The sequence below is a fragment of the Podarcis raffonei genome, chromosome 2 (assembly GCF_027172205.1).
Source record: "Podarcis raffonei isolate rPodRaf1 chromosome 2, rPodRaf1.pri, whole genome shotgun sequence".
Taxonomy (NCBI): Eukaryota; Metazoa; Chordata; class Lepidosauria; order Squamata; family Lacertidae; genus Podarcis; species Podarcis raffonei.
This window is the reverse complement of record NC_070603.1, coordinates 23724151-23747568: the sequence shown is the minus strand read 5'-3', so window position 1 is coordinate 23747568 and position 23418 is coordinate 23724151. Positions and strand designations below refer to the sequence as shown.

At 39.9% G+C, this 23418-nt stretch overlaps 1 protein-coding gene across 5 annotated transcripts in view; it reads right to left on the bottom strand.

The window, feature by feature from the left end:
* The window catches only part of HELZ (helicase with zinc finger), a 111827-nt gene that overhangs the window by 29473 nt on the left and 58936 nt on the right, over positions 1–23418 (bottom strand). For 4 of the 5 annotated variants that reach the window (XM_053375343.1, XM_053375342.1, XM_053375346.1 and 1 more), the window contains 10 exons: positions 17219–17349; positions 16641–16820; positions 16031–16135; positions 12832–13010; positions 11143–11261; positions 9230–9375; positions 6898–7045; positions 4970–5153; positions 3049–3277; positions 611–815 (listed from right to left, as the gene is read on the bottom strand). In XM_053375343.1, coding sequence (XP_053231318.1) covers positions 611–815; positions 3049–3277; positions 4970–5153; positions 6898–7045; positions 9230–9375; positions 11143–11261; positions 12832–13010; positions 16031–16135; positions 16641–16820; positions 17219–17349 — 1626 coding nt within the window. The remainder of the gene's footprint in view (positions 1–610; positions 816–3048; positions 3278–4969; positions 5154–6897; positions 7046–9229; positions 9376–11142; positions 11262–12831; positions 13011–16030; positions 16136–16640; positions 16821–17218; positions 17350–23418) is intronic. The other variant, XM_053375345.1, reaches the window with a different exon arrangement.

The following is a 23418-nucleotide window of genomic DNA, read 5'->3' as shown; positions in this document are numbered from 1 at the left end:
GACCAATAGTGGGTCCAATGGTCAAGAAGGTGGTTTCTGTACATGCTATAGATGGAAGTGATGCGGATGCCAATTGTCAACCTGGGAAAGTAGCCCATCTAGGAAAAGGAATACTCTGATCCTAAACCTCCACTGCCTTGTGGGATATCTTTGGAAGAAGAAAAGGCTAAGGAGTGGACCCTAAACAAAGCCGGAGTGGAGTCCCTTGTACATCTCTTTCCAGCAACTCCTGCAGCCAAACTGGTGTCAAACCTATTGCTCTGGTTTCCTTGGAACCACATCAGTAAGGCCTTGTCATCCGTGCAGCCCAGGAGCTCCATAAACAATGCCCAGGCTTCCGCCCCGGGGAGGTCAGTCAAGTGCTGTTAATACAGCAGTTTTGACTTCATCCCTGGAGGCGCACTACCTTGCCACTCAATGCAGGTACATACCAACAATTTTAACACACCCGGTCATATTAGGAACTCCTTAGCCCAGTATCATTTCTACTCTTTGTTCACATAGGGAAACAGAACTACCAGTTTTGCCCATGCAGCCATACAACTTCTCAACAGGTACCCCTATTGAGCCTTGCAAGCTCTTAATAGCTTTCTTCCAGGTAAAACTTTACCTTTGGTGGTGACTGCTGTGGTTTGTTAGCGTGTGATGAATGCTGCTGTCGCAACGCCCGTGGAATAAATTCAGGAGCCAGCGGATTCAATACATAGGTTTTCTTTAACTCCAAAGCTTCCAGCTGAGCCTTGATCTGATCAAATGTGATACCATGAAGACTTTCATTTTCATGACAAAGGGCAATAAACCTTTCCCAAAATTTCCTAAAGAAGCCAAAAGAAAAAGAATACCTAAGTTGCTTGTTTGCTATATACAAATTTTACAAATTAAGCCTTGAACCCAGTACACTGCTACGCTTCCATTAGTCACTTTGAATCCAGTACTATTTTATTATGAGACAACCTAGTATTGCATGCTTCTAAAATAATAAACATCAGCATTCAGCCATTAGGAAGGTTTACTGACAGCGTTTCTCAAAACATTTTATGTCACGGAAGACTTAGTGCCGGAACTCCTATAAGGTTTTTGCCTTTGTTAGTAGACTTCAGAAATTGCACACTTGTACTAGGACTGTAACAATTGAAACATGCTCCTTATCTTAAAAGAAACAAGTGCCAAACAGACCTATCTAAGCTGTTTTTAGCATTTTTAAAAAGTCATTTCCTTTATAATCCTGTTTAACTTAATGAAAAGTATGCCTGAATCCTCCAGCAGTACTTTTCAACAGGATGTTATCTACAACTGACAGAAAGAAAAGAGGCGCATGCTTAAATTTTCTTTTTTTTTGTGATGGAGAAATAATCTAAAACTGAGTTTCACTTAAATATATATGCTTTTTAAAATATGCAACCCATCTAAATGACATTATTTTGGTAAAAATGACATAATTTGAATAGAATCTGCTTATGATAGATGGACAAAGTAGGTAAACATAAAGCCTCTATTTCATGACGCCACCGTGCATATGTATTCGGTATGAAATGAAAGCACATTCCCAGTTTTTACCCTACAATGAAGATCTCATGCGAGGAAAGAGAGATTACTGAATTCTCTTCCATTTGTGTTTTCCCAGTAAATTCTCACTGACCACAGTTTATCCCTTCAATGGAGGCCACAGTTTTCTAATGATGATAATTTAAATTTCTGCCACAAACAAACCCTTAGGCTAGTGTATAAAAGATTTAAAAATGTAAATATATATATTAAGAAACTGTAAGTATCTGCAAGCATATTTTTGCTTCCATGAGACCAAGAAAAAGATCTATGGTTCCCCTTGCTCTCACATACAAATCTCCCATACTCTATCGCTCATGTTCTTCCCCTCACAAAGGAGAAACAGCTGGTGATTAACCCAGTCCTGCTCCTGGTTCTTACTCGAATGTCACAGCTCTGAAATAGTAAGCTGAGATATGAATGAGCCTTTTTCTCACACACGGAGCCCAGCACCTCATACAAGGGAGAAGCTGCAAGACTCCACTTGTGAGCAAATGCCTCATGTGTATCTCAAGATACAATCTTCTGAACTGGGCCATTCAGTTTGGGAGGGGAGGGGAGAGAATGCGGAGGTAGTCAGTGTACAGATTAATCTTTTCAAATGTTGTGCACATACCCCTGCCTATGATTTGTTAGTTTGTGAAACTGTTACTAAAGAGTAAACCCCTGTTACTTTCTCCCAGCGTGCTCCTGTCCCTAAGAGAAGAGAGATGAACCTGCAAACCATTACATAGTTTGCAGGCTCCATCCTAGGCACTGGACTTCACCCTTTGGGGACAAAGCAGCACCATATAGCTTCCTGGTTGCCATGAAGGAACAGAACCAAAAGTCTTTCAGTTGCTCTGATGTCAATTGGGCTCTTTTGTTTCTGTTCTGGCTTATCAGAAAGTAAAAAGATGGGGTTTAACTCAGTCTAGCTCTCCAGATTATCAGCTAGGGTGTAGTGTTACAAAGGTATGTCCCTTTGTTTTTTAGGCCAGATTGGGAAATTATAGTTACTAAGCTTTGGAACAAGCCAGGTTCAAACTATTTTACCCCCATCTGAAGTCTGAAGCTGTACAGTTCAGGAAGAGCTTCATGATGTGTATTATCTATAATGTGTATAAATCAGCTCTGCCTTTCACTTACTGCTGCTAATTAAATTTATCAGCAAAATGTTGCTGACTTAGATCTCATTGCCAGGAATCTATGTACAGTATTAGGCCCAGATTGCGCTGTTGGAGCATATACATTGGTAGAAGAGATAGCAATCCCTTAGGTATTAATGATAGGCCCTAAACTACAGGCCAGGAGAGATAGAGGGTCAAAGATGCTGCTTTCGCTAAGCCTCAAAATATCTGAGTAGGTTTGGAAAGTCAGCCAAAACCAGCCTAGTGGGGAACAGCACACATATAAGCATGGCAATGGATTTATTAACTACAGGCCAACTGTCCATTACCAAATACACAGTAAAGTTTTCATCGGTCCTATTCACTGTTTGTTCACACCCCACATTTGGTGTACCTGCATCTTCCAATGGAACACAGAGCAATAGGGTCTCCCACCACAGCTACTAGGGACTGTGCTCTTGTTATGGCTGTGTTGAGAAGTTTGTAATTGGACAAAAAACCATAATCCAAGTCTTCAGTTGAATCTTCCAATAAATGCTCCTTCCGTTTTATTGGTGTTTGCTTGTGTTTGCATGTGTGCCGTGTTCGTACCGTGCTGAGAAACAACACTCGAAACTGCTTTCCTGAAGAAGAGGGAAAAGTCTGAGATAATTTTAGCCAATTTCTTTGCTGGACATACAACCATGTAATTCTGGCAATTGGATAACTAGTGCTCAACTAAAAAGCTTTGTACTGGGAAAAAAAAAGAGTTTAAACGATTTGAAAATGCATTAGAAATAGCCAGAATCGTTTACAGGTCAAAGTCTTCATCTTTTACTCTAGCAGTAATTATGCTTGATCTATTTTGGCTTTATACACTTTATGTTTCACCAGTAACATCTATTAAATGTGTGTGACATTAAGTTCACATATCTTTTTTTTAAAAAAAATACCCATTATTAATCTTAGCCATTAAACCCCTCTAAGTTGGTAAAAGACGGGCCATAATAGGGCAGTTAACAGTGATAATTTGGCTGCGGTTGTTAATTTCTACTGTCCCATCAATTAATCTTCACAATAATTAGTTAGTCTGTGAAACTGCAAAGGAATACACTAATTTAGAGTTCAACCATAGGACTCCATATAGGAATGGAGGGCTATGTCTGTGAATCCATTTTCAGGAAGAGGCTAAAACTGTTATGAAGCTGGAGCCCAAGAAATAACAGGGGTTGCTACTCTGTGGCCCTCCAAATGTTGCTGAACTATATAATTACCCTCACCTGCAGCCACTATGGCCAATAGTCAGGGAAGGTGATAACCTGGGTGGCCACATGCCAGTCGCCCTGTTCTAGTATATTTTTTATTTATAAAAATATTTATAAGCCACCCACTCATAAAATACCATGTCAATGCACAACAATATATGCAGAATATGATACATGCATGGAGCATCAGACATGTAGTAAAGGTAAAGGTAAAGGTACCCTTGCCCGTACAGGCCAGTCGTGTCCGACTCTGGGGTTGCATGCTCATCTCGCTTAAGAGGCCGGGAGCCAGCGCTGTCCGAAGACACTTCCAGGTCACATGGCCAGTGTGACGAAGCTGCTCTGGCGAGCCAGCACCAGCGCAGCGCACGGAAACGCCGTTACCTTCCCGCTATAAAGCGATACCTATTTATCTACTTGCACTTTAGGGGTGCTTTCGAACTGCTAGGTGGGCAGGAGCTGGGACCAAACGACGCGAGCTCACCCCGCCGTGGGGATTCAAACCGCCAACCATACGATCGGCAAGTCCTAGGCACTGAGGTTTTACCCACAGCGCCACCCACGTCCCATCAGACATGTAGAGGCTTCCAAATTTTCTTCTTTTAGCAGAGGAACAATCTACACATTAAATGGGAATCCGTGTGTGTGTTTGTGTGTGCCCTTGTAGGGGAGAATAGAAAAACCCTCTACAGATAGGACTGGGGAGCATGTCCCATGCAGTTACGCAAAAAAATGAGTTACTGATTTGGTATTCAGCGACAGGGAACTATCTGGCAATAAATTGTGAACCCTGCTTAACACTGACACTATACAGCAGTTACAACTTGCAGACCATGTTGGAATAGTACTTCCTATATATTTAGCTATGTGTAACTACGATCTAAATTACCTAAATTCTTTTATTATCGCCAGGTACAAACATGAAGTAAAAGCTGCTTTATGTTCAACAGCTATTAGGGTTGCAACTTAAATAAAACATCAGATAAAGTAATCTAAGCTGCTGACAACTTTGAGGTCATTTCAGATTCTCTGCCAAGTTCACAGATCCTTAGATATACAGGTGCTACTTACCCTGAACATTTAGCACTCTTTCAACACTGACATCAGACAATCTTTTTTTCCGAAGCTCTGCCCGAATTCTGAACACTTGATCAGCATATGGTGTTACAACACCTATGCTGCCGTCATCCAGTTTCCCCCAGGCTACAGGCCACTTTCTCCTCAGTTCTTCGACACGTTCTACAACTTCAAACACCTTGAAGGGGAGGGGGAAAATCATGCTAAGCACTGGCTTTTTCTGGTCTGGTATAAATAATTTGGATAAAATCTAATACTGTACTTCAAAACAGGTTTTAACAGAAGCATATCTATCTTCATGATCCTCCCCCATGATCTTAACACGATAGTTTGTAGGTGTCTCACCACAATGATGGATACTGTATCCATAATTGCTTTACATAAGCTATTAGAAGGGCTCATGAAATTAGTAAGGAACCTAAGCTACTTAAAGCTAACAGTCACTTGTTGAATTAGATAATGCTAATGCCTATTTATGGATTTTTCATTTTTCACTACAGATTTGTTTTCATTCATACAGTACTTTGAAATGTGAAATAGCACACACCAAACGCTGCATATTAATGGGTCACAGGACACTGCAGGTGGCCTCTTTATGGGTCAATACAACTGTCTTTATTTCAAAATCACTGAAAAAACATTGCACAAATGTTCCGGGTAAAAAAGCTGCACACATTTGTCACAGATTTTTTTTTGTAGCACGACACTACAGTATTGTGGCCTCTCAATCACATACCACCCTGTAAGTTGTCAGATTCTCACAGGTGCCTGCAAATGGGTGGGCTGAAGTAGCACTTGAGAAATCTGAGGAGGACAACAACTCAGAGGCACTAAGTACCAGTTGATCATTTTGCAGGTTGTCTCAGGTGCCACTCCAGAACATGAGCCACACAAATCCTATACAAACCTGTGAGAGTTGGTTAAACTGGAGACTCCCATAGGTTTTATCCATTAGAGAGAACAGGCTGTGAAGTGGCTCCCAGTCAGAGTTAGATTATCTGAAGGCAGACTAGGCTCAACCTAGCTAAGGGGAAGGATGAGATTATAGGAGAGGCTGGAGGTTTTATGGATAGGGTAAAAGAAAAGCAATCCTACAAAGGATTTCTCTGTCCCACGGCACCGTGTAAGTACTAAGTTACCACAGTTATTAAACATCACTGTTAAAAGTGTCTGTTTCAAACAAAGTATTGTGCCTTATAAAAGTAACCGCTAAGCTACAAACTCTTTTGAGTGAAAACAAAGTTTCTGGTTTGGTTTTTTTAAGTGCCTCAACCTTACTTAGGGTGTGGGTTGAATGGTCGCAGGTTCCCCTTCACTTATTTGTAACATCCTGCTACTGGGAAATAAACACACTAAACCATGAATACTAAAAACCTCTGCTGTGGAAATACAGCAAGGATTTCACCAATGACACACAATAACCAAGAACAGTCTGAATTTCCTGTCTTCAGCCGCAAGAGGGCAACATTACCAATCCATGGCATGTATTCAACTACCTCTGGATAATAATTTGTAGGTCCTAGCTATATAAAACTAATAGAGGCTAAGATCTACAAATATCCCATGCTTCTTCAAGCAAATGCTACAACTTGAGGTGGCCAAATGAAAAAGCCAAACAGCCAAAAAAACACTCATGCACTAGCATGCAAAAGGCCAATTTGCACTTCCTTATGATACGATTGTCATCACCTCATCATGGGTTAAAATTCAGAACAGTGTGTGACTTGAGGGTCATGTGAAAAGGTCCTTGCTTTTAGGGACAAGTCATACTAATTTTCAAGCAAGCACTCTCTATTTTTTGGGTCTTAGACTAAGACAAAGAACAAGTCATTCTTTAAAAAAAAACGCTTTCTGGAACAGATTAAGTGGAGCGAAAATTATGATTATCGAGAAAGCAATTAAAGGTGAAACCAAAGTGCTACCTCTGCATTGTTGTAAAAAGCAGTGCTGTTTTTTTCTTGTACATCTTCTCCTCGTGCCGTGAAGAAAGTCAGCGGGTAGAAATCCTTGTGCGCTGGCTGCTTTCCACTTGCCATCAATTTGCCCTCATAGAAAAGTTCAGATGTGTAACTGAAACGAAGTAAAACGCAAAGTAAAACATGGAAGCTATGTGCTGCTTTAAAAACTCAACACCAAACAAATGGATAAACAAATAGAATAAGGTTTACAATGAAAAATGGCTCCTTCCCAAGAGCGGTATGGGGATGGCAAAAGAGGAGGGAGAAATGACATATAGGCCGTTGTGCACTTCCATGCCTCTCCCACAGAAAGACTGAATGAGGCTGAAGAGGAGGCAGGCAAAGCTTATTTCCCAGTTTGCACTCCTTTTTCCCTGTCCCTGTGGGAAGAGAACTCTGTTCCTTCATTCTCCTGCCCCACAAAGCAGGGTGTTGCTGCTAGGTAGCAACCAAGCCATTTTACAGAAACAGAAGTAAAGCATACAGTGTCACAGAAAGGGGACATCCTCATGTGCCTAAATTTCCTTTTCCTTCCCTGGAAGATAAATGCAAAAACAAGAAGGTGGGGTTTCTGTAAAACTTGTTCCTGATCAGGGCTGTGGAGTGCCGACTTTTTAAAATAATCATTGGACAGATTAATTTAACTTCTACATATAAATTAGGATGAACAATCTATTCCTATCTAGTGAGAATGTGTCTACTGTCTATGATACAATATTCAAACATATTTTGAACACAGAGCACCTAAGACAAGAGTCTGATATATTACAAAGGGCAAGAGACAAAAGACACCGATAACTAAATGTGTATTAGAGGGTATTTAAAATGTACACATTAATAAGGCATGATGTTTAAGATAAGAAAAATCGAACATGATGGGTGATGTTGAACACATGCACATCTTTTTAGCTTTTAAGCGCACCATGAATCTTGTGCAGAATTCTCTGGAGCTTTCCAGATTCTTTATGGCATTGCAACATCAAAATTAATTAATTATCATACGGCCCACTATGATTGCTAAGAGCTTTGACCTCCCCACACACACAACACACTCATTTAAAGACGTTTATAGTTGAATTGCCGACGCATTTCTCTGCTCATATTTTTAACTGAGAAATAAATGTCTTTATCAATAAGGCCGTTAGAATTCACATAAATGGTGAAAGCGACTGCTTTACAGCCAGTAGCAGCCAGTGGGGCAGCACAGGTGCTGCTCACCTGCCTTTCGAACACTAAGGGTGGAGGAGAGGGGGAGCCAAGCACAGGGGATGAGGCGTGGTTTGGGTGTGGGATGTGGATAGCCCAATGGTAGCCTTCTGCCACCACATCCAGACCAAACTTCACTCTGCATGCTTCCCCCCAAGAACCAATGGTGATGCTTGGTGATTGGAATGTCTGTGAGCATTGTCAGACCACCTGTGCCACCCCACCAACTGCAACTCTTTTCTGTGTCACCCTATGCATGACTACTCATTGAACTTAACAAGGTTTACTTTGCGGTGGGCATAGGACCGCAGCTTCTTGTACAGGGGTCAGCAAACTTTTGAAGCAGGCAGCCGGTCCACTGTCCCTCAGACCTTGGGGGGGGGACCCCACAAATAACCCAGAGAGGCATTTTAAATAAAAGCACACATTCTACTCATGTAAAAACATGCTGATTCCCGGACCATCCAAGGGCCAGATTGATAAGGCGATTGAACAGGATCCGGCCCCCGGGCCTTAGTTTGTCTACCCATGCTCTTGTGTCTTCACTTTATCCACGGAACAAGTAGAGCCCAAATAGTGGATTATAAACATAGTCTCACTGATGCTTACACTCTCACTTTCTCGCTTTCACTTGTGAGTTGGATACACTCCAAACTGATTTGTCCAAAATCAACACATAAGTAATATAAAACAAGACCACATACGAGCCATTTTTTAAAAACTTGAATAAATCTCTTCCACACATCAAATGATTATCAGCCAACCAAGTCTGAAATTTTTTGGAAACTTAGTGCATTTCCTTTAGCTGCATCAGCTAGACCGGTTTTTGTCAACTTTCTCAAAATTTGGCTGCAGCTTCGGTGGTACCAACCACAATTAAGGAAGCCCTGATAAGTCATTCTAAGCTTCACAAAATAATGTTCTTATGTTCATTTTAACATAAAAACTAGTGTTTTATTATAATGGAAGTTCTAGAAGAGTGTTTTCAATTTGAGACTGCAATGGCAAAGGACTTTAAAAAAAAGTTTTCTATTAGACACTTGCATCAGCCACGCAAAAAGTGTGATACAGTGAAAAAGTTCACACCTACTTGATGATAGCTTCATGGGAGCGATAGTTCTCACACAGCAAGATCCTGCAAGGAAATTCTGCAGGGTAGTGTTCATAGAGACGGTCAAGTAGCGAGACGTGAAGATTTCTCTCTCTGGCAAACTCACTGTAGACAAAAGGACTAAGCTGCATCAGAGAAAGAACGAAAAGAAAATGTTGTTTATGAGCTTTATAACTGAATGATTGTGTCTGTGCACAACATGATCTAATGCTGTGTTGTAAAAGATCAGGAAAAACTAACTGCAAATCCATAGAAATGGCATTAAGTGTCTTAAACTAAAGTGAAGAAACAACTAGGATGACACTTTATTCATAGCTTGCTCCCTGTACCCACAGGCAGCAAAATAACATGATTATCAACGTCTGCAGCTCTTGTAGCCCCAAAGCAAAGACCTGTCTCAGTCCAAATCTAAAAACCTGAGAATTGGGTGCCTGTATTTGGTTACTATATAAATTTCATGACAAGACAAGGCAGCCCAGTCCTAAAGCTACAAGAGGAACAAGCTGAGCACAGGCACACTCTTCCTTGTTAAAAACAACAACTGGAGTGATTTCCTCATTTCCTGTGGCCAAGAGAGAAGTACTGGATAGATGAGGACATGTTGAGGGCTCCTATTTATAATCTAGCAGCACACCAGAGAGGGAACGCTCTCTCCCAGGTATGCCCCAAGGCTCAACCCACAAAAGCCAGCCAGTGAAGCTGCTTCATCCCCTGGGCCAACGCCAGTCTGTAGAAGGCCAGGCAGCCACTAGGATCATGCATCCACTAGCTTCCTGCCACAGAGGAGGTTTTCTACCGAAGCCAACCTCACAACATGGCCTCATCCTATGCGACGGCATCGGGCTATTACTCTGACCCTTCTCTGTCTTTAATAATCATTTTCACCTTTCCAACTGCCCTCTTTTTCATTTCCTATTCTGTTGCATTGATATTCTACGTGTGATAAGACGTGTGCCAGGAGAAAAAAGCCCTGGTTATACTGTACTGTTTATTTCCAAACGGCTTACTCTGCCTTAATTCATCAATTTTTATTTTTTTAAAAATTTGTTCTCCTCCATTTCCCTTCTTTCGTTTTCTATTCTTTCCTTCCAGCCATCTGATTCTGCTGTTGCTATTGTTTCTTCCACCATTTATTTTCAATCTATTTGTCCTGCTAACCCGCAGCCATGATTTTGATCTTCTCCCTAACAAGCACAGGTGTATGCTTTCTTGCTTCATTCTCGGCTAAAGATCATTCTTTTCTCCTCTTTGATTGATTCATGCTTGATGTCTGAAACCTTCCATTTACTTTCAGTTCACTTCTTTGGTCCACTCCTCTTCCTATTCTAGCATCTCTCCCCCTGTCAAGGGTTTTGTTTCCTTATCGGTGAAAAGCAAGCAATAAATATTGCTTCTTTTCGAGTCTAACACCGTATCAACTTTCATAATTTTTCTCATCCTGTCGCCTTTTTACAACAGAAAAACTTCAACCGTTGTCAACAGTTGGTTTGTAAAGGCACGTATGTACAATTGAGAAGTCCTTCTCCCCATCTCAAGAGCTCAGTGTTAGAGTCTGACAAGTATTATTACATTTTAGTATAGAGAGTTGCTTTGACCAAACTGCGGGAGGCAGTGGAAGACAGACTAAACAACAACAACAACAACAACATAGAGAGTTGCTAAGGCTGAAAGGAAGTGGCTTGCAGAAGGCCAACCAGTAAATTCATGGCCAATGTAAGATTTAAAACTGAGACTTTAAGACAAATGCTTTAATTTTTTTATCGCACCACACTACCTGTGGGAGTGTTTGATGCAAGAGCTGCTTTGTAATCTGCAAATATACTTTGTTGGTAATTTTCATTTCCCTGAAGAAAAGATTTATATGAGGTAAGTTCAAGAATACAGTGTCTTACTTGCATATGGTCTCCAGCCAAGACAATTCTTGTATTTTTACTTGCTAATGCTAGAGGCATGATAGTCTCGCACTCCATTGCCTGTGCAGCTTCATCTAACAGAATATGTGTAAAAAACCCTATAAAACAGAAACAGACAAAATGTTAAGTAGCAAGTGATAAAAATGGTGCTAATACTATCAAAACATTTAGATTCAGGACTGTGAACAGACTGAAACCTAATCAACACAATTGATGTATCTTGTAAGATGGCTGATTTCGGCAAGTTATTCTCAGTAAACAGAAATCTCCTCTAAATCTATCCCACCGAAGTTGAGATCAAAGGTAAAGAGGTAGAATAATTTAGACCAGTGTTTCCCAAACTTGGGTCTCCTGCTGTTTTCGGGCTACAATTCCCATCATCCCTGACCTCTGGTCTTGCTAGCTAAGGATGATGGGAGTTGTAGTCCAAAAACAGCTGGAGCCTCAAGTTTGGGAAACATTGCCTTAAACAATCAAGAGTGATCTTCTGGCAGAATTTTATCCATGAGGATTTCCTGGTCCCTGTTAGAATATGTTTCTTATAATAAACTATTCATCCTTATCTATGGTAAAATCTGCTCATAATGTTATCTCTTCTACCAGAAACACCTTGTCCAACAAAGGACTTTTCCAGAGTATTTTCAGAGTAGAAGAAAAGTATCTTTCACCTGTGAAGGAAGTACAGTTGGCACTTACCTGAAGAGTAGTTTTCCATTGATAGCACAAGGTCATCAGGTTGGTTGAGCATTGGCTCTCACTGAAGGCAGGAGCTAAGTGGATTATGAAAAATGCCTACTTTCCAAAATGTTCATCCTGCCTTCAACCAAAATGTCGTGCCAATACTCAACCAACCTGGTAATCTTGCTCTGCCAATAGAAAAATGTGGTTCAGGCATAAAACATTTGTTTGTTTGTTTGTTTATTAGTTTTTGAGAAATCACACAACAGGGATGAGTACAATAGTATAAGTTTCTATCCAGTGTTTCAACACTTATGATTATGCAATGAGCTTTCATTAACTAAGACAGAAGGAAAAAAACTGTGGACTATTCTTTTTAATTGAAGCCTCATACATTTTTATCTCTTGTGAACAGTTGTACTCAAGTACTCACACTAGCTTTGCAAATAGTTAAATGGGCTTTATATTTGTCTGTTTTGTCACGTGCATATATAAAGTAATAAAAAGAGGTCCTGGCTCTCCATACCAGTGAGTACAGGCAACTCCTGGTTTAGGCACATCCAAAGTACGCATGATTGCACATACGCGCAATGCGCCAAACCAGGAAGTAGCCCAAAATGTCACAGAAACATCACAAAAAGGGGCAGAGAGGGCTTACACCATAGCTGTCAACTTTTCCCTTTTCTTGCGAGGAATCCTATTCAGAATAAGGGAATTTCCCTTTAAAAAAGGGAAACATTGGCAGCTATGGCTTACGCATGCCCTGCCGATGCATGCGGGGGTCCGGAACACCCCTGTGCAAAACAAGGATTGCCTGGACCCACACACAAAAACACTGGCTTTATACAGATAAGAGACACGGAACAGTCTGGGCCCAGCATTAGTTTCCCACTTCCTCCAATTTGCACAGAAAGTCACACAAACAAATACATGATTTTTAAATCACTAAGAGAGGAATACTAAAATACTTTTTCATGTACATTTCCTCACCAGGTTTAAGATCCAGCTGACATAAATATTGTGAAGTATTCAAAGTAACCACTACTACTCGTTGTTTAAGAACATCTTCTTTCTGGGGCATCTGAAAGGTGGAATGTGTGCTTGAAATCAAACAGTATTGATGCACAACTGGGTGAACAGTCTTTACCCAGCGATTTCTGAAATACACCCTGTAATAGAAGAAAATATCTTAAATTTTGCCCAAAAATTTGTTTTGGAGGTAATTTTTTCACGAGTAAAACAGCCATAACTTTCTTTTTTTTCCACATGTGCCTGTGTGTGTGTGTGTCTGTGTGAACGATTGTAAAATCAGCTGAGTGCTTTGGTGTATCATGTCGCACAACTGACTGTATACTAAAAAATGCTTCAACTCCATTCTTTCAGCATGCCGATACCACAATCCTCTAATAAATCTGTTTTTCAAATACAAGTGGGTAATCCCTTTGGCTGTAATATATCAACATGTTTTGAACTACTGTAAACAGAAAATAATTGGCTTGTTTGTGTGACCTTAAAATAGTAACCAGCTACTCTTTAGCTTCAATCCAATTCCCACTTACCTGACAATAAGATCCACTGAACTAATGAGTGTTATTTCTGAATGGACATGTGTATGATTGCAGTGTTCTACACTTAAATGCACAGCAATTTTTATTTGATTCAGTCAGAAGCAGTGTTGTCAGCCATCCCCTGTCTAGTTTCTCCCCATCTACTCCACCTTTTGCTCCTTCATTCACTTCTCCTTCTTCCATCCCTCAAGCCCACTTTACTTACTCCACCTCCATTCACCTCCTTCTGCTCCTTGGTTAGTTAGTTCACTCCTTTCTACACCTGTTCTACTGCTCATGTGCGCCTTCTCCCTCCTCACCTTCTCTCGCCACTAGTTTTTCTCACTTCCACCTATTTTTTCATTGAAGGATGCACTCTATATACAGAATAACTAGGTCCAATAATGCCCACAGCCACCTTCAACTAAGATAACTGACATACTACAAGCCAGGGTATCTGATGATCACCCTCAAAAGAGCAGGCAAATGTTCTTATAGGCGAGGTGATTAAACCAGACCCAGAAGAATCCAGAGAACCAGTAGGTTCAAGGACTAAAACTGGGGTGACCCGGATTCAAATCCTCACTCAACCAATGAGTGAATGGTGATCTTGGGCCACTCACTCTCTCTCAGTCTAAACCTACCTCACAGGCTTGTTAGGAAGATAAAGTGAATGAGAAAGAACCAGTATGCTACAGAGCGGAAGGGAAGATGGGATATAAATCTATAATCCTTCCAACATGGGATTGCGAACATTCAAAAGCAGCTGTCACAGACTCTGTGGATCACTGATTAACAGGGACAATTGACTGGATATTCCAAATCCAGCAACTCCTGTGTGTTTCAAATTGAGGGGGAGCTTATTGGTCCTGAGATATGGTTAATTATGCTCTGGAGACATGGCGGGCCATGATGTGCAACAAAGGAGTCTATGATTCTCAACAAAGGGCCACACGACCATTAGACTTGGGTGCCTAGAAGCCTAAGTGATCAGAGAGAGTAACGGAGAACAGAACATTGACTAGGAGGCTTTTGGAGTTGACAGGATGGAAGAGAAAGGAGGAACTGATTGTAACATGAGGTGGTTAGATTGATTGCAAAATGGATATTTGGTGTATCTCTATTAGAAAAAGCACAGTGTGGCACAAGCAGCGTACATGAAGTTTCACTGGACCGTTGGCCTATCTTGCCCAGTGCTGTTTCTTTCAAGTCTCAGGTATTTCTAGTTCTGCTATAGGAGATCACTTGAACTAGAAATGTCAGAAACCGAACCTGTGACCACCTGCATACGGAAACATGTGCTCTCCCAAAGAGCTCTGGACTCTCACAGAGAGCAGGCGTGCATCGAACAGCATGAATTTGCACAAACAAATGAGCCAAACCAAATGCTAAAGAGGAAATAAAAAAAGAATCTCAGGAGTGACTAGCCAATGGGACTTCATGAAACTGCTCATCTAGCCCCCCAGTTCAGCTGAGTACGAACAAAACAGGTTTCCCCAGGGTTATCTTTAGGAATGTATGTAGATCAACATCTTGTTACAAAAATCCAATTCTTGGCACATGTGCTCTGTTCAATCCCCATTCTTGATGCAGAGGGAGAAGATGCCAAGATTTCTTTTTTCTAAAGTACTCCCCACCTATGGAGCAGTCAAAATGTTAATTTTCAGCTGTATTATCTAAACGTATCCAATTGTTTGATAAGGATCACTAAGTGGGATTTCTGCTCTTGGGAAGGGTTTGGATTTAAAGTCTCAGGACAGCTGTGCCCCCTCTACTTTCCTATGGAGTTGTAGAGGAAGATAGTATTGTAATTCCAAGGTAGTGTCAAAGCAGGAGATGAAAATGTGTGCCAGGAGCCTAGAGCTGGTATTAAGGTAGCAACAGGACTAGAGCAATGTTGTCATTTCAGATGAAATTTTATCTAATTTTATATACGAAGCATTTCCTTCCATGACAGACTATTGCCTTGACTACATGCAGAGGTCAATCACATTTTAATAGTAGGATTTGCAGCCTAAATGAACTCTCGGCTTAAATTAAATCTAGTCTTAAGCAAATTTCTAGGTATTCCAGATACAAATATACACAAAGTCTTCCAAGGGGTCATTTTTGACTCCACAGGAAGGAATAAAATTATCTTGTGTGATTTTTCTTCTGCTCATTCTCCTAATATCTATGACAAGTTCATTTAACACACAAACGGCTTGATACTGAACTAATTTTGTATGATGTTAAAAAATATATTGCTTCTTGTCTCAGCCATTTGCTCGAAATGTTGCTCTGATTTTAAAAACACCATTAACCCCCAAACAAAATCCACTTAGTACCTAATTTTCTTTAACATTACGCCTTAAAATTACACCTTAGTAGCTTTTTAGAAGACCATATCAAAATTTGTTCAGTTAGAAAAGCACATATATCCACATATGTAAAGCTTAAAAAAGGATGTCTTTATCTTTAATGGACGAAACAAAAACATGTTGACTTTGCTCCAATTTGCATTTTAGTTACTGTATCAAAGTTACGCAACATTGTTTTTAAATGCCAATAAACTTAAAAGCATTGAGGTTTTCAAAACTATTTCGAATAGACACCTTTTCTTAAGATATTGTACAGATACGTAATAAGCCTTAAAAAAATACCTGAGAGGTCTCGCCTGGGGATTGCCTGCTTCTACATATGGATGTAAATAATCCTTTATGTAGAGATCAGCAGCACTATTAGAATGGGTGCAAATGAGAATCCTGCTGGAATAAATGGTGCAAATAAAAAAGCAATGAAGAAACAGAAAATCATTCAAAAGCAGTACAAAAAAAAATAGTGGCCATCTTCCTCACACATTTCTTTCAGTGAAATTAGTCTGCAAATTTTATGGCTCAATGTTGCTTCTAACTAATTTCTGTGGGAAGATTTAAACTTTCAACATAGGGTTTTTTTATTAAAAAAAACATTGTACACAATCCTAATGTAGCTTTAAAATAAAGACAGCTATTAAATTCTACACAGTGCACAGCTTTCTAAATATAAGGCAATGCATTTGTTCCACATGATGCCAATTTTAATTCATTCTTCTAAGGGGAGACTACACTTTTAGACTGTTGAATTCTTTCCTGAATATATATATATACATATATACAAAACAATGATGGATGGGGGTTTTTTAAGCTGGATGGAGATTCTATACTATTAAACTTCCTCTTAAAGTTTGGCATTTGCATTCCAATTCAATATCTATATATCGGGCCACCTCACCTAGTATCGTGCTGTTGGAGTATGTGCTTGACTGCCTGAGCCAAAGTGAAGGTTTTGCCTGTCCCATAGGGACCGATGATAAGAACAGGAGGCAACTGTATTGAGAGTGGTGTTGTGATAGCCAGAACAGCCTCTTTCTGCTTTGCGTTGAGCCTAGGATCCAACTGCTCATCCCACTGTCTGTACAAAAGAAAGCAGACATTTAGCATCGCCAAAGCATCGTGGTTTAGAAAGAAATTACTACTCAAAGACATGCCTGAAACAAAAATCACATCAACCCCACATTATTATACCGTTTACACACTCTGCTAACATTCAGGATAAATGACAAAGGTAAGCTGCTTCTGCCATAAGAATGCAATTCGTTGCAACTGACTTTTGATATTAGAGCAAACAAAGAAAGTTTCCAGTTTCTAGGATAAGTTTGCTTTCCTGCTTATTTCACTTCATGTCCTGTTCCTGCACCCTACAGAAGAGGTATTTCTAGTGTAGATGCATGTCTGAGGCACCTGCTACAAAGAATGCAATATAATTTAAATATACCAGAGACCGGTATCAAAGTGTTTGCACTTTTGTACCTGTTGGGGCTCCAAGGTATCGTGGGCGTCATGCTGACATCTGGAAAGAGAATACTGTTGTCCTTGATCCTGTCCAAGGCATAATGCATTTCACAGAGGGGTAAGCGGTTTAACTGAAACTGAAGTTCAACCTACGGTACATACAAAATTAATAAATGAAAAGGTATGCCAGAAAACAGGCAACTGAAATAAATAGTTTTAGACTTGGGCTACTGCAATCGCATATTCCAGCAAATTCACAACACCTAATCCTACAGATTAGATCAAAACCTTTCCTAAATGCTTTTATGTAAACTTAAAAAAATGGAAAGCCCAAGAGAAACATTTTTGTAATAGTAACACAATTTGTGGTTTTGACTACCATCATGTATACATAGTTGTACAAGTGGGTTTTTTAAAAAAATAACTCAGACTGTGCATTGGTAAGTGAAATACAATGTTCTCATAGAAGCACTACAGCAAAGGTCCGTAGCAAAGGTCGCCAGCCAAAGTTTGGCAGGTGGCAAGGCAAGGAGTGGGGAAATGGAGATGGAAAAGAAGAGGCAGAAAGTGAAAAAGAAAAGGGGTGGCCTCACCGACCTTTGTCTCTGGCCCCATCCCTGATGGATTACCTTTGAGCAATGTCCACCCCTGGGTCTACAGAAACATATACAGTGGTACCTCTGGTTACGTACTTAATTCGTTCCGGAGGTCTGTTCTTAACCTGAAACTGTTCTTAACCTGAAGCACCACTTTAGCTAATGAGGCTTGCCGCTGCTGCCACGCCGCCACTGCACAATTTCTGTTCTCATCCTGAAGGAAAGTTCTTAACCCGAGGTACTATTTCTGAGTTAGCAGGGTCTGTAACCTGAAGCTTATGTAACCTGAAGCATATGTAACCCGAGGTACCACTGTACTGACTACTGACAGGGTCAGAATATCCTTTTAAAAATAAAAAATACAAAGAACATGATACATAATACAGCATGGTCCACTGATAGCAAAACTGCAACATAAGCCATCATATACACAACTAACCCTCAAAGGAGGATAAGTCAGCAATAAGCTGTGGAAATGCTATGGAAAGGTTGGGAACAGAGTGAATTAACCATTCACATTCAACACCACAGAAGTGATTTCTGGCTGAGCACTAACTAAAATTTATTTTCTTCTCAATTACTGTATACTCATAACAAATAACAAAGGCTCCCAAAATATTACTAGACTTCAGAAATGTTTCAGCACAGAACACAGCATCTTAACCAGAACCTATGTCTGAAAATGAACAATAAAATTAGTTCAAACAATTGTCTTTCTAACTAAGCAAATAATGACAGACATTTTCATTGAAAAAATGGATTAATGCAGCTCAAAGCCTTGGACAGGGAGTTAGTCATGAAAGCTAGAAATGTGCACAGCTTTAATTTAACATTTGTGCTTATGACCAAAAACAAAAAAAATCTTCCAAATCTAAGTGCTGAAAGAAAGGTTGGTTCTTATGCAAACACTACAATCTAAAATCTCTGTAATTACTGATTTCTTATTAATTGCTATACCCAATACTTCAATATACAGCAACCATACTCAAATTGTCAAAAAATAACAGTAAAAACGCTAGCCCATGTTTGAGATAGTGTATTAGGCGACTTCCAGAGGGATGTCATTACAGTTGCAACATGAAACAAGAGACGTGACATCTTAAAGGCTAGCAGATTTATTGTGGTACAGGTTAACTTTATCAGTATTTTCCTCTGCAGGCAAACAGATTAGAGGAGATAAGAGAGAAAGTATAAAGGGGAAAAATGCAAATAGTGGAGGCCAAATGGTCATGAAATACAAGAGTTACAGTCTGACAATTTAATGCAAATAAATAAGCACAGTGGTAATTTATAAACAGCAGTAAGAGATGATAACACGTGACTTAGAAGCAGTTCTCAAACTAGTAAGGTACCATGCAAGTGGTTTCTAATATTATCTCTACTCTGCCTCCCCCCCCCCACAAAAAAAGAAAAGACAGAGACAGAAACTCTTTGACTAGGACCAACTTTATGAAAAAGGCTAACAAGGCCCTGGGCAGCAATTTTCATAATACAATACTGGCTATACAACCGCCAGCATTGAATGAAAACTGGCCTGCATTTTTCAGGTGGTCCATAGGGGCAGGGGGAGTTTGAGAACAATTAAGCTAAAGCTAAGTTTATTTTTGTCCTTCTCACACCATTTCTCATCTGCATCAGGTTGGCATAGTTTTCCTTCACTGATCCTCTGTTTAAGAATCAGTGCTCAAGGAGATTGCAAAACAAAGGAGCATGCTCACATATAGTTTGTTGTTTATTTGTGGGATATCTCTTCTAAGTCTGAATTACAGAATTACAGCATTAATCAATGTCTTCTTGTTAACCACGGAAGTATCCCCCATAACTATTAGAATGACAATAGTTAACCTATTGATTAAAGTTGAAACATAAAATATGTTAAGGGACCAAGAAAGATAAAACTCTATTTTATTAACACAAAAGAAATCAAGAATTGTTGTCAACCGTTAGTATGGCTCAAATATTTGATAAATGCACTAAACCAAACATTAAAAACTACCACACAATACCGAAGCAGACTGTGAAAAGGAATAATAAAAAGGTAATGTGTGAGGTTGTCAAACCACACAATGTACTTAGCAAAAATAAAAAGAACATGCTATGCACCACAATTCCCAAGAAATATAGTCAGAGTAATAAGAGTGTGCAGATAAAAGCCTTGACTTTGTTAGAAGAGAAACCCTTTTTTTTCCAAAACTATTATCCTAACATTAAAAAAGAAAGAAGAAAAGTCTTTCCTTGGTTAACTACAGATATACAGACACCTGCAGACAAGTACAATTTGACACCATAAAAAGGGTATGGCTGCAATTTAAAGAAACAAAAAAACACATTTAGCTTTATTTAATTCTTTTTTCACTTTCTGCCTGCCTCTAAATAAATACAAAGTTGACACAACTTCTTAACGTAGAACCAGTAAGACTTGTACAGGAAGGTCCACACAATGAGGACCAAAGGAAATATATGTAAGAAGCCATATTTGCCCACCTCCAGTTGCCCATCCCTACTGTAAAACATAATGCTCATTGAAATATGTTGGTGTCTAATAAAATGGAAGAATGCTATGAAGAAGTTAAGCTTCACAATAACTTGTAAGAGAAAACTGACTTGACACGATAAATGGCCCATCTAATTTTGTATTCCAGTAGCATTTCCTGATATAGTCAATTAGTGGTCTTGATTATTGTTTTTAGAAAATAAACACAACCCAAGTGCCCAGTGGCATAATCAGCATTTAGGCTAATTATGCACGTTAAATGAAAACATTATGATTCTTGCATAATTTTTCGGCAGACTGATTGGAACGTGACATTGGTGATATCTGTTAGCGAGAATGAATTTACTTCCATCTGCACTTGTGGCCTTCATTTGAAATTATTTCTACTAGACAGCCAACGTCAGCCACTTTACACCTACAGAAGCTATATGATGAAGAAAGCATTTAATTCAGTTGACTGGGACTGATTCTTTAATGGTTAACCACAGGATGTATTAAATTAAAGGCATCAAATGGAACTATCCTTGCCAGGAAAACATAAAATGGCACAAGGTTTTGACTTCAACCAATGTCAGACTGACAGTAAAATGTACAGAGAGCTGAACGTTTATCATATTCCCAGTGCTTATCTGCAGCTAGTATCAGCACTCTGCAGTTCTATGAAAGATAGGTTATATAGTAATAATAATAATAATTTATTATTTATACCCTGCCCATCTGGCTGGGCTTCCCCAGCCACTCTGGGAGGCTTCCAAAAAAATATTAAAATACTGTAATACATCAAACATTAAAAGCTTCTCTAAACAGGGCTGCCTTCAGATGTCTTCTAAAAGTCTGGTAGTTGTTGTTCTCTTTGACATCTGGTGGGAGGGCGTTCCACAGGGAGGGCGCCACTACCGAGAAGGCCCTCTGCCTGGTTCCCTGTAACTTGGCTTCTCGCAGTGAGGGAACCGCCAGAAGACCCTCGGTGCTGGACCTCAGTGTCCGGGTAAAACAATGGGGGTGGAGACGCTCCTTCAGATATACTGGACCGAGGTCGTGTAGGGCTTTAAAGGTCAGCACCAACACTTTGAATTGTGCTCAGAAACCTGCTGGGAGCCAATGTAGGTCTTTCAAGACCGGTGTTATATGGTCTCGGCGGCCGCTCCCAGTCACCAGTCTGGCTGCTGCGTTCTGGATTAGTTGTAGTTTCCGGGTCACCTTCAAAGGTAGCCCCAAGTAGAGCACATTGCAGTAGTCCAAGCGGGAGATAACAAGAGCATGCACCACTCTCACGAGGCAGTCCGCAGGCAGATAGGGTCTCAGATTGTCAAATCTAATTTTACACCAAAGGTGAATAGTGTCGTTCAGCAACATCTGGAGGTCCACATAAGTCACATCCACCCTTACCACTGGCCATGCTCGCTGAGGATGATGGGAGTTGTCATTCAGCACCATCTAGAGGGGCACACTTAACCACTCCTGTTTTACACAGACTGCATTTCTATCTTCTATGCATTCTCTAGTTTATCATTACCATCTAAACAAATAGTTTTTGTTTCAGAAGAACTATGCTATCCCAATTGAGTGAACTGGTTAATATATGAAGCATTAGCAAATACGGTAGTTTATACTGAAACACGTATCACGGACCACAGTCCCTAAGGAAGCAACTTTATTGATATATTTTTTACATCACCTACTTATTTATTTAATCAATTTTGTTTTCTGGCACATACCCACAAAAGAATCCTGGCGAGGTTTTATAGAAAGTTTGAAAACAAGCAGATAAATGAATAGGATATACCAATTAGTTTTAAACAGTCGTCAGAATGATAAAGCAGTGAAAGCCACAGAGCAGACAGCTTAAAAAATCATCTACCCTACTTTCCCAAGTTTAAGATCTTCACTAATTTCTGAAAGTTGAGGACAGAGAAAGGATGGGGAAAAGAACATAAACGGAAGAAGTTACAAAGAGAGGTGATATATCTGCTTCTCATTTCCATGAATTCAATGGATGGAGCAAGACATCTTCTACTGATCACAGAGGTACAGACAAGATGAGTGGAAAAGGCATTGCCTTGTTTAATTTGCACCAAGTCCATTTAGGGTTTTAAAAATCAAAACCAACGCTCTAAGTTTTGCTCAGAAACAGATTGGGACCCAGTATAGTTGTTCTTGGACCAGAGCATGTTCCTTTCATCTCACTCTCAAAATTAAGTTAATGTTCTGATGTTGAATTAACCGAAGTTTCCAAATATACAGCACAAGCTCACATGGAATAAATAACTGGTAGTTTATGCAGATGTTGCACAGGGAAAGAATCTCAAAGAACATGTTTTGAGGGGACATGTTCAATCAGTTTAGTGTGGTGTATCATACCCTCAGGCAGATGATCCAGGAATATCATGTGATCACAGTTGATGGTACTGAAAGCCATTGAGGCAGCAATCCTATATTATATTGGGAGTCTCACTGAAATCAATGGAGCTTACTTTGAAGTAGACATGCCTAGGACTGCACTGGGGGAGTTACTGTGAGGTTCACATTCCCTCTGTTTTTCTTCCATTAGAGATCAACCTCCAAGACAATCAATGCAATTTTTGTTCTAGAAACAGCCATGAAGCCAGGCTCGTTTGACTCTTAATTAAGTTTAATCCAGAGGCTTCTTCAGTTGCATCTCTTAGTCACTTGATCATCTTGATCAAAAAAGTAGAAAAAGTACTGATTATTCAGATCCAATGGATCTAAAAGTAGCTATTTTCGGTAAAGGTCTGGCAATTGCATTCTTCAAATTCTTTCCTTAAGAGAGGCAATGCTCGCACCCTCAACCAAATTAGCTAGCTGAGCAAAATTGATTACCAAGGGGTAAGTGGAGACGTCAACTCTAAGTTGAAATCAACTAGAATGGTTCATTGATGGAGGCTGTCGACACCTCCTGTATCAGAATAACACTTAATGTGGTGTCCAAAATGCAGCAGATGCATAGCAATTTTGTCACAGTGAGCTACCATACGTTAAATTTTATTATCATGGTCAGGTTGAATGCAATATGGTTGGACAGAAAGATTCAATGAGGCAAGATCTCTTTGCCACCATCACAGGCATGCTACTCCAAATGCTCGTTCAAATTTCGGCCGCTATCACTC